The sequence below is a fragment of the Strigops habroptila genome, chromosome 7 (genome assembly GCF_004027225.2).
Source record: "Strigops habroptila isolate Jane chromosome 7, bStrHab1.2.pri, whole genome shotgun sequence".
NCBI lineage: Eukaryota > Metazoa > Chordata > Aves > Psittaciformes > Psittacidae > Strigops > Strigops habroptila.
In genome coordinates, this window is record NC_044283.2 from 41,941,283 (window position 1) to 41,953,421 (window position 12,139).

The 12,139-nt window shown below is 35.7% G+C and overlaps 1 protein-coding gene across 6 annotated transcripts in view; it reads left to right on the forward strand.

Annotated features, from left to right (window-relative positions):
* The window catches only part of MARCHF1 (membrane associated ring-CH-type finger 1), a 236,623-nt gene extending 228,578 nt beyond the window's left edge, over positions 1-8,045 (forward strand). For all 6 annotated transcript variants that reach the window (XR_003992201.1, XM_030491821.1, XM_030491818.1 and 3 more), the window contains 2 exons: positions 985-1,132; positions 3,928-8,045. Coding sequence is in view for 5 of the 6 variants with exons in the window: in XM_030491821.1 (XP_030347681.1) it covers positions 985-1,132; positions 3,928-4,229 (450 nt within the window). In the remaining variant the exon portion in view is untranslated. The remainder of the gene's footprint in view (positions 1-984; positions 1,133-3,927) is intronic.
* Positions 8,046-12,139: the final 4,094 nt, after the last annotated feature.

A 12,139-nucleotide genomic window follows, 5' to 3' on the forward strand; every position in this document is an offset into this window, starting at 1 on the left:
TTGTCTTGCATGAGCACGACTGCAGGGAGGTGGCACTGTTGTATTGTGGTTTGTACTTGTTCCATGCATCAGGTGCTAGCGACCAGCTCCGAGATTATTTATTGGAATTGAGGCATTTTGGTTTTAAATGTCATTCTTTAGTCTGTTTTTCAGGCAAACATTTTAGTAGAGAAGCGTTTATTTTAAAGAAGTCTTGAAAATAAATAATACATCTTCACAAGCAAGACGATTAAGAATTGGCCTCAAGAGTTGCATTGTTCAAATGCAGAGAATAGCTTGTTTCATCTTAAAATAGCCTTAATTTAAGATAGGATTTAGTGCCATAATTCACTGATGTATGATGGATTTAGGGCTATAATTCACAAACAAGATCCTTCTTGTATTAATAAGGCTGTTTGACTGCTTTCACATGCAATCATTTCCATGTAATCATTATTTCAACATTTCCATGTAATCATTATTTCAACTTTATTGAATTTAATCCTCAATGCAGTTGCATTTCTTACGCTCTTAATTTATGGGAAGACTGTTCCATAACTGCATTCCTCTAATTTTAAGCACCTGAGAACAGCTGAGAATAGTGTAAGTATTAAAAACTAATGTTTGGGGTTTTTTAATTCTCTCATCACCAGAAGTGTGCATCAGGTAAAGTTAAAATCAATATCCAGCCTTTTACCTGTCTATTAACATGGTTTGGCTGTGCTGCAATGAAATTACTTTAGATGTCATTTGCAAGCAGACAGAAAGAAAACAGAACTCTTCGTTCCTCTGAATCTGTGAAAATAACATCATTATGAATTTTACAGTGACGATGCACATACTCCTGTAATGTGTATTATCAAAATAAAAGGATTCGTTAATTTTATTACTGCTTTTTTTTCCTTCCTTTCTTTTTGGTAGAAGGAGACAGAATGGCCTACTCAGTTTATTGTACTATTTTAAAATTTTGACTTTTATTTGATTTTTTTTTTTTTTCCATTACAGTGGGAGAAACTACAGATGACAACAAGTGAGAGGAGGAAAATAGTTTGTTCGGTCACATTCCACGTAATTGCAATTACCTGTGTTGTTTGGTCATTGTATGTTTTAATTGACAGAACTGCTGAGGAAATTAAACAAGGCAATGATAATGGTAAGTATTTTCTACCTTCCTCTGTCTTGTTGATAATGCAATGGATGGCTTTGAAAGGCAGCTATGTAACCAGTCACATTCTGTTCTTAAATAACAGCTCACTGATACATGGCTACATCAAATGCTTTAATGCAGAAGTAATCAGTGCATCAGTGTTAAAAGCTTGTCATGCCCCTGCAGAGAGACCTCTACTTAGTGTAATCATTACCATGGCTTAACTAGCCTGCTGTTTTTTCTTAGGTTAATCTCCCATTATCTAGATATTTCTAAAGTTCAGACAAAAAGCTGAGTCAAATTCAAACAGCTCGGTGCAAGTTCAGGTCAAAAAATAGCGATATATTTATATTACCCACTTGAACCTTGATATCCTGTAAAACACGATAGAGCCCTTTCATCAACAAGCTTCCTAATACAAACTTCTAAGAGACTGTGTTCCAGTTGTGTTAGTCCTTCATGCGGGGCTTAAGAAGTATGGAAAGCCATTCCTGCATCCTTTTGAATAGGATTTCACTATGAATGCCAATTGCTTTTATTGTGAGGGTGATCAAACACTGGAACAGAGAGGTTGTGGAGTCTTCATCTGTGGAGATACCAAAAACCCAACTGGCCATGTGTGACAAAACGTGTTTAACACAACTAGGTTTCTTTGTGACTATACTTACCCTATGTGGAAACTGTGTTCCAAACTGAACTACTGTTTTCAATTTCAAATCTAAGTCTGTTTGGTCTTAAATTTAGTCTTAAGTATGACCATGATGATAAAAAGCTTTTGAGTTTTGATCTGAATTAACTTTAAGCACAATAGAGGGACAAAGGTCTCTAGCTTTGCGCTATGCTCTGAAGTTAACATGGAAAACAAAACAAGGCAGTGCTTTGTGCCTTGATAGATAAACATTTGATGATACTCCTGATGTCTGTCTGTCTTCTCTGTGAGAGGAAAATATCTAACAAGCCTCAGTAAGTCACAGACATATGTATACTACATGGTCTTGTTTTGCCTTCTTTCTAGATGGGTAACCCTACTTTTCATCTCAAAAAAAATGGCCCTAAGGACAGGACTAGGAATGGCTTTGAACTTCTATTTATGAGTACAACTACATGATCCTACTCATTAAAAAGGGGAAGGTATTTCTGTGGATTAGCTGAATTTACACAACAAAACAGCTGACATGAATTTTTGTTGTTATATAGAATGCGTAATAATCATATTAATTAATTCCTGGTAGGTTGAAAATATCTATGATTTGTATAGAATTCAGTGTCTGCCAAATGTAATGGGTGATTCTCCACACTAAAAAGTGGACAGAGATACACCTTGAAGCTACTTAAACCATGCAAAAATAAGTGTTTATGAAGAAAAGTAAGTCTTTTGCCCCCATGTTTGCAGGGATGGTTCTTTTACAAAATCAAACTTGGGGCCAGGGGGAGGGGAGAGCCATATATTTGCTTTTCTCTCCATTATCTCTGTTTAAATGGAAATGCTGGGAAAAAGACAATGAACACTGGAGGAAAAAACACTTTATAAACATCTTTGGAGGAGAAAAGCTGAAAGCCCTGAATAATACTGGTACTGTTTGTTAATATTGTGTAAGTTTAAAAATCCCTTTTTAAAATGTATCTCAAAATATTTAAAGGGATTTCTTTTTTCTCTCTTTACAAAAGCATATGATACAAATAAATGAAAAAGTGTAAACCTCTTCATCGGTAAAACTGTCACTGGTCAATTGAAGGGACAATTTAAAATCTATTTAAAATATTCTAGAATTTATAGGCACCAGTGGTAGGGAATCAAGTTTGACATAAATTTGCTCTGTGTGAAGAAGCAGGTCTAGGCTTAGCTGAGCTTTACCTCTCTTAATAAATCTCAAGTTTGTTAAAATACAGCAATCCTGGAATATACTGAAAGATGCAAAATTCACTGTGCCATACCAGTTAAGCAAAAAATGACACTTTTTGTATTACCATGGACTAAGCAGCAGGAGCACATCTTTATTGCTAAGAAGTGGAAGAAACTCTGAAAAAAGCGGAGCCATTTATTCAGCCTCTTTCTTCTGAGCTCAACACTCCAGCTGTGACTTGCTGGTTCGAAGTGTCTTTGCCACTGATAGGGCTTAGTCAGAGGCAAAGCATCCTGTTTTCACATTTAAGAGGAAGAAAGAGACAGTGATATTTAAAACCAGTTATTAAAGGGGAAAAAAAAGAAAGAACACATCACTGGATATGACACCTTGGCAAAGTGTTCTTTGTTACTTCCTTTGATTCCAGGAACAGGGGATTGAAGAAAGGCATGACAAACATTTTGTGAACAAATTTAACAAATACACGAGGATTTGTCAAGTTCAGTTAAGCAGAGTAATAGTGATTAGGGAAATACAAAGTGATTTGTAAGGTCTTTGTATGCTTTCATTTTGCTGCAAATTAAAAGAAAAATGGCTAGCACTATCAAAATATAGTGTTACTATTTCTAAGTACTGCTAAATAGTTACCATAACAGAGAAAACTACAGCTATCAATGTTATCAAGCATTATGCTTCCTTTGTGACAGTGGCCTTGCATTTCTTACTTGATCAAATCATGGTGAAGTCAGTTAAAAGTGGGAGGCAGATGTAGTTTCTTGGGTGGCCTATGGGATAGGAAACTGCTGCTATTTTTCGCTTGAGCCACAACTGCCCCAATAGCATATACATACCCGGAATTCTCAGCAAGTGGCTTATTTTCAAAATATTTTAATGAAACTCAGTGCTTGCTATTCAATGTATAACAGCAGTCATTTATATAAATGTTTTATTCCGAAGGTGTCCTTGAATGGCCATTTTGGACAAAACTCGTTGTGGTGGCCATTGGATTCACGGGGGGCCTGGTCTTCATGTACGTGCAGTGTAAGGTGTATGTTCAGCTGTGGCGCAGGTTGAAAGCCTACAACAGAGTCATCTTTGTTCAGAACTGCCCAGACACCACCAAAAAAATGGAGGAGAAGAACTCTTCGTGCACGCAGACTTCAGACATCAAGGACGCAGTCGTGGTGCCAGTAGCACAGACAGGTACAAACTCTCAGCCAGAAGCTGAAGAAATGATGTCTGAGGTCATGCCAGTTTGACAGTGGCAGCATTGTTTCTTCCTTGCAGAATAAGCCGTAGTGTTTTCTACACTACAAATGCTAAAAGAGAGCAGAAACGACTGTGCGTTTTTTTCAGTTAAAAAGAACAAAAACCACACAAAAAACAAAATCCTCCAAGGAAAATGGATCCAGCAAAGCAACTTGTTACTGTATGGAATGTGACCGTTTGTGAAGTAGTTCCTCAACTAGTCAGCAAGTGTAGTGAAAGTGGAAGTGTAGAAAGTGCAATAGAGAACAGGTTTAACAGACAATGCCAAACCAATGTGACAATAGTACTTTTTTTTTTTTTTTTAAATTTAAATTCGATGGCTGGGAAAGTAGGAACAGACCTGATTGATACAATCATTTTGTTTACAGAAAACAAAAACCTTTAATCTGTTTACTTCTAAGAGTTGTGTATTTGCTATTTATCTTCTTAAAGATATACTTCAAAAGGGTACCGATCAAGTTATATGCATTAACTGAAGCGAAGTACGAAGCTGTATTACAGCACTCACTCTCTAAGTCTCATATGGTAACACACATTCATGTGGCTGCAGTGGAGCCTGAATGTTTGGGCAGCTGTGTCAACTGAGGATATTTGAGACATTGGAAGGGTAGTATTGTTTTAAATATGCCTGAATTTTTGAAACGCAAGCAATTCCAACCAGTATAAACTCATGTCCCCATAAGCTACAGATATTTTTTGAAGTATAGCTGTCAGCCAAACAAGAACAGAAAAGAGAGAATGTGTAGATATGTATTTAGAAGAGCAGCTCAGCTGTTTATTTTGCTTTGTAAGAGTGAATTAGACATAAATTGGACACACAACGATTTGACGCAGAACTATAAATGAACAAAATGCAGGTCAGTGCAGACCCACACAAAAGTAAATAGCATATTATCAAAGGTCTGAAAAAGAATGACACATAGGAAAGATGGAAGCCAATTTTGGTTTCAGTTTTTAAGATTCATGATACACAACAGTAGGTGTAAGAGAATATACCTACGTATTTTAAGAGAACATTAGTTTTTATCTCCTTGTTCTGAAAAGTTAGTTTTTATCTTCCTGACTGAGAAAATAAATCAATGGTTTCCCTCTGTACAGGTAAACTTGAGGTGTTAGAGATTTACAGTTCAGTTAACTTTGTGTTTTGAACATCCTCATATAAAAATGAAGTGTGAATAGCATTAAAAGGTGCAATAGATAAATGAATGTAGATGTAATACTGTGTCCAACAGGGTGAATTATATATAAAGAACCATTTTTGTGATTCACGTCTCATACCTGTGATGTTTACCATCAGGACACAAGAGCAAGTATTGACTTGGAGTAGTTACATACTGGCGTGGACAAGTCTGGAGCCTGAACATAATGTATATTTAAAAAAAATATTAAAGTTGGTTTTTTATCTTTTATTTAGGTAAAGGAGGAAAAGCAAACAAGCAAATAAAGAACCAGAGTAAAGAGGATAGGAAAGGACAGGTTCATTTAAAGGGAGAAATCTGCCACAAGTACAAGTGAACTAGACTTGTACAGAAGCCTTGGTAAATTTCCTCTTTACACACTCAAATATCTATAATTAAATAACAGAATCAGTCCCTTCTTGCAATTATCCAGGGTGCTGGGCCTAAGATGTATTAGAGTTCATATGTTAGGCATTCCTTTGTGAATGTGTTTACTGGCTTAAGGCTTAGGGAACACTGGAAGTAGCAGTATTAGCAAGAAATGTGTCTTTTATCAGACCATTATGTTCTTTTGTATTGGAATTGTTCATGTAATTTTGCTGTGACTAAGTGATTGTCATCTGGCTAAACAGAACACAAAATCTTGGTGCTTGAACAGTCCCTAAATACGTATTAATATTTACTGTAAGTGACTCCAGGTGAGTTGGATTCATGTTTAAGATTTCACATAACAACACACACTTTTCATACAAAATAACTTTCCAATTCTACAATTTCGAATTGGAATTGTAGCAGCTTCTCATTTGAAATTACATACAAGAGTAATCAAATCATTTCTCTGTTTGTAACTGTGGAGGAGGCTTCAGAAGGCCTTCAGAAAATGATGACAGTACTAAGGAATGCCTCATAACTGCACGTTTAAAATAGTCTGCAGAGGCACGGTTTTCGAAAAGTAAATCTTAAATCTGAAGTCAGACATTTAAAATTACTAGCTGCATCTAAATGTTTGGGATGATGTTTACAATAAAACCTGATGAATCATAGCAAAATTGACTGACAAGGAACATTATTATGGAAGATAAATTAAGAGCTTTATGAAATAATCAGACATTTTCTTACAAAGTGACAGTAACCCTGCTTCCTTAGCTAACTTGTTCTTTGACCTGCTATAGATTCACGACCCCATTGAAAGTACTTTATCCCCTATTTTGACACTTTACTGGAGACTAATTCACATTGTTTTTTTCTTGAACAAGTATAAAATTCAACTTAAAGAAAATACCTGAGGCTTCTAAAAGCAGACTCTAGTATCCAACAAGATTACTGTACATTTTTTAAAATATACTGGAGAGTCGGCCACAGAACAGACATCTTGCAGAATTTTATACTAATGACTTTAACTTCAGTGCGCTATTTTGGCACTCATCTCAACTACATGTGCAACCAAGCTTACAGCTAGTGAAACACAAGAACGGAGAAAGACTTGAAATTCCTCCTTTCCCTTTGAAATATTAATTTAGACAGCAAGAAAAGAAGCAAAATAGGACATTGTCTGCTGAGACAGACAAGAAGTCTGCAGCTTGAAGCAGTCTTTAACCTTTTAAAGCATTACAGTATTAGCCCCGTGCATCCCTTTATCTTCTTAGGTGCACTGGATATTCTAGAGCTTTCAGGGATTTCATGCAGGATTGGAATTTGGTTCTGAAGCAGGGTGCTACCCCTTCAAGAGGGCAAGGAGCTATTCACACCACCATGCCTTGGACACAGGTCTGCATGAATAAGGTGCACAGACACCAGACTGCTGCTTACCAGCAAATGTTTTTTCATTCCTACACAAAGCACAGTTTTCTCTATCAACTCAACAACCACAGGATTCTGTCCTGCAAAAAAACAATATGCTGAAAGTTTTAAGATACATTCTAAGACTTTTAATGAAAATAACATACTAAATAAAGATCCATACCAAACTGCCTGTGTAACCACAGTGCATCTCAGGCAAAGATGCTGACGGTGGAATTTAGCCTTGGCTAAACCCACAAGGGCAGAACCTTGCTCTATGCAGCCATTACCAAGAGCAGCTTAATCTGCATTTTTGTTTAAGGAAAGTTTTAATGAAGGTAGGTAGAAGTAATCTGGTGTCAGATCAGATCTGGAATTTTAAAGAAGATACTCCTAAGTTGTGAACAAGCACATTTCTTTTCCTGTTTTAAGTTACAAGCATTATAAAATTTATTTCAAACTGGCATAAACATACTACTGTTGACCATCATTAGCATTACAAAGATTCTCAACTAGTCCAACTGTGCCATTCACACACTGCTCTATCTGAACGCAGTGTTTATTTTTGTTGTGTAGAAAAAAATAGTAATTCCCCATCACCAGAAAAACCCATTTATAATTTCTAATAATGCAATGAAACTTACTCTAAGATGAAAACATTTTACTGTGTATAATAAATATTTGGAACTACAAGTTTGTGTTACTTGTTTAACTAACTCCCTCTCTTTTGCAAAAGAAAAATTGTGGTTGAATGTGTACTGAAAGAGAGAAGATAAGGGAAACAAAAGTAATGTATCTGCTTATTGTTGTGAAAAAAATGTATTTGTATTAAAAATATGACCCAAATTACTGTAGTATTCTACCTGCGTCACTTTTGTTATAGAGAGCACCACATGCTGAACATGAATTGGCAAGTCCACAGTCTTGTAAGGAAGGTGAATAGTACACTCAGCTATGTACTTAATACTGACATACCTGCTAACTCAGAGTGGCTGTTCTGGGTACCACGCCATGGCATAATGCTCAGGAAAATACCTCACAGTACAAAAACACTTGAAAAGAGCTACGGTTGTTTAACTTGCAGAAGGGAAGACTGTGAACAGGCTTTAACTGCATAAAGAACATCCAGAAAGCAACCTGTTTACATCCATAGCAAAATGGAAAACTAGTATAGGGTTTCAACTGTAGGAGGATAAAAGGAAGAATACTTCCTAAGGAGAGCAGTGCTTTGGAATGAACTGTTTGTTATATGTGACTGTGGAATGTCCAACACTAGAAAGCTTTAAAGCTGGTTAAACTTAGATGGTTTAAAGCTAATCCTACTTTTGATTGTCAGAATGGATCATGTTCCCTTTTTTATTATTTTAGACTTCTACTTTTTAACAAAACCTAAAGATGCATTTTTTTAATGAAAAGAAATATGATATGTTTGCATTATGAAAGAATCTGTACTTTCAGTCAGGTGTTAAACCAAAGAAAGTATCCTATCTCGATAAATACACAGCGTTCCAACCAAACTACAAATTTAGCTTTCTTAAGAGGGTTGTACCCACCTACCCTGTATCTTTCCCTTAGATTGTCGGCCTGGGAGAGTGTGGGCTAAGTTTCAAAACTTCACAGTTCTAGCTGGAATAAGTCATCATATGGCTGCTAAGAATATATGTTCGAAACACAGCAGAAGTGTTCTAACACATTACGTTCCCTACATCCAAGGCCAACAGATTGTTCATTTTGCTAAAATTGCCCTAACTAGCTCACCATGCAAATCAAAGATGGATTCGGAAATCCCTACAAGACATAATACAGAAGAAACAGCACAACCAAAGAAGTTCTAGTAATAAAGATCTATTCATTTCCATTTCTTAGCATATGGAAAAACAGAGCCAAATTTAGTTTTAGAATTAAGAGATTAGGGGTATATGTCACTATGCCTTCTTGCTTTGCACACAAATGTTCAAATCTCTTGATGCAGGGCACCATTAGAACACAAACACATTTCTGTCCAGTTTGCTCTCTGTATACACATAAACAAGGAAATATGCTATATGGTATTTACTCACACTCTCTCCCTCCCCCTGCCCCTCAATAAAATATTGAGGCTGCTATGCATGAGCTTTACCTAAAAGTGAAAAAAGAAGTCAGTTAACATACAACTCACCAGAAGTACTTCGTATGGTTTGCTATATTTCCACTGCCTATGACATGGAGCTCAGAAAATAACCTTCAATAAATTTTACACCATGGTTGAGAACAGAATGATTCCAGTCTGCTGCAGACTGTGGGCCCAGGGACAAGCTTGCCTTCCTATTACTTGCAAATACCTATGACTGAGTCTGAGTCACGGTTATCACACTGAATCTTTTCTTTTTTAAATGGCTCAGAGGTAATATACATAAAAATACAATAATCAGCACTATTCCAAATAAAAAACAAAGAAGACAAGTCACAGTAATTTGTGTGTTAACTAAATTAGGTCTTATTTTAGCAATGGATAACTGCTCCTGAAAGCCACATGGGAAGCTGTCCAGCATGTATGACACAAAGCATAACTTCTTCTCATTTCTTTAGGGTCATCTAGTTCAATAAATGGCATGTTTGGGTTTTTTTTCTTTCAGGACTACCATATAGTTACAATGCCTTTAGACTTTGTGCAATTTATAATTGGAAGAAATAAGGCTATAATGAAGCATGGATCATTACATCTGTGTATGCATGTCTGACAACATGTTCTACAAAATTTGATAATGGTTCACAAACAGCATAGAAGTGGAAAGTAAAGCAGCAAGATTTAGATGGGTTATATTAAAAAATAAACTCAGAAAAGAACAAACCAACCAACAAAATCTTAATGGCTCAGGAGCAAGACTGTTACTTGCCGGAGTCGTGAAGAATACAGTCAGAACAAATCAGTCTAGAAGAAAGTTCAGGCAAAGGTTTTGGCAAATCTTCAAGCACCACTTTACCTGAAGGCTTGCTAGTATGTTTTGAGAGCTGGAGAAAAAGAGGAATATTTCATTAAAAAAAGTATATGTGAGAATTTTTGGCTAGTTTGTATGCTAGCAATGGGCATTGTCGCTTTATAAATTTTCAAATCAGCATGTTACTGTCCTGCTTGACTATGTATGAACTTGAACATGACCCGACATTAGTAGAATGCTACCACCTTTCTATATTTATTTAGAAAATGCTTCTGTTTTTAGAGTAATGCTGGCATTTTGGTCTAATAACTCAGTTTAAATTTTATATAGTTTTATTTTTCATTTGTAACAGGTAACTAGTTACATATTAAACTCCTCCTTTTATGAAAATTGGGCAGTATTTTCAATACAAGCAGTTAAGACTTACGGAACTTGATTACAGGACCTCTACAGTAAGTCTCCCACCATCAGATTATTTTTAGATTTTCATTATAGGAACTCTGCACAGGATCTTGCTTAGCTGTATTTAAGGCAACAGCTTAAACTGCTGTGCATAAATCACAACACCTCATTAGCAAAGTTTCTTACCTTCGTAAATTTCCAGGAGAAAGTCTGGAAGTCAAGAATAGTGAATTTTTACTCTTGAAAGAGCTAGAAGATAGAAATACAAGGTAGGCATTGTATCATGCTGAGACTGACCAAACAAGCCAATCTGACAGACTTCTTTACCTTTACTAGAAAACAAAGTCTGGAGGATTTCTTAAGCGGAGAACTTTTTCCTCTGAGAAAAACCAGTAATGTCCTTTTTAATGCTCTTTCCTATCTGCCAGGTGATAAAAAAAAAAATGTTTTTAAGAAGTTGCACTCCAACATACACATTTTTGGATCCCAGATTCTGTCCTCACATACAACAGTGTCATTACAGAGATGAGTAAATATGCTATTCCAATCAAAGGCATAAAAATAAATAAATCACACATAATGTAGTCTTTAAGTATCTTCCTTAAACTACTTAGGAACAACTCAGAAAGTAAGTGGTTCATATACATTGCCTTTTTGACTCCTTGCATCCCACTGCACATACTGAAGTTCCATAAGGATCGACACACACTTTGGCAGAGGAAAAAGATGAAAAATACAATGCTGAAGCAAAGTGCTTCACTGTATGCTTGTTTCTCCACATCACAACTGTGGAACTCTTATCCCTCTAGAACCAAGTTTGTGGAGCAGACTGGTAAGCCATGAACAGTTCTATTAATTCAGTCACATTAGTTTCCAACATTAAAAAACTGTAAATTAATTAATCTACTGCATAAAACCAGCCTTGAGAAGGATAGTGTTTTCTGAGTTTATGGGGGTTTTTTTTGGTTGGTTGGTTGGGTTTTTTAAAATCAACACTTGTTTTGTTTACATAAAAAAAAAAAAAATCATACTGCTCCTGGAATTAAAGTCAGCTGGTTCTTTCCAGCTGAGACCATCAATGGAGTAAGTTGCAGAATCAAAGCACAAATAACAACTCAGATGCTACTGAAAGTTTGAATGTAATTCAGCCAGTTCTTTAGCAAAGTCTTAGCTCTCCAAGGCTGGCTGGAGTAAAAGTACAGCTTAGTAAGTACACTGCAAAGTGTAAAAACTTAGAAAGTACATTTAAAAAACCCAAAGTTCTTATATAAAAGTGGCTTTCCATGTTAAAGTGTTACTTTTTTGTTTGATTTTTTTTTTGTATTTAATAGGAGCCCTTACAATTATATATATATAACCTGATATAATATAACTTGAGTTTTAACTATTACAACTTTGCCGTTAAAAATGAAAAAAATATTGTGAAGCAATATCTGACAAGTTAAGAATGAAATAGATTTCCATAACATTAATCTTTAACCATAAAAGCCCGTCAATTACTGAAAATCATAATAGAGGATTTAACATTGAAGTCTGTAATCCTTAGTTACAAATGAACAGAATTTCGAGACAAGTTTGTAAGAATAGAGAACATCACAGACATATTTCCCATTCCCACTTTTA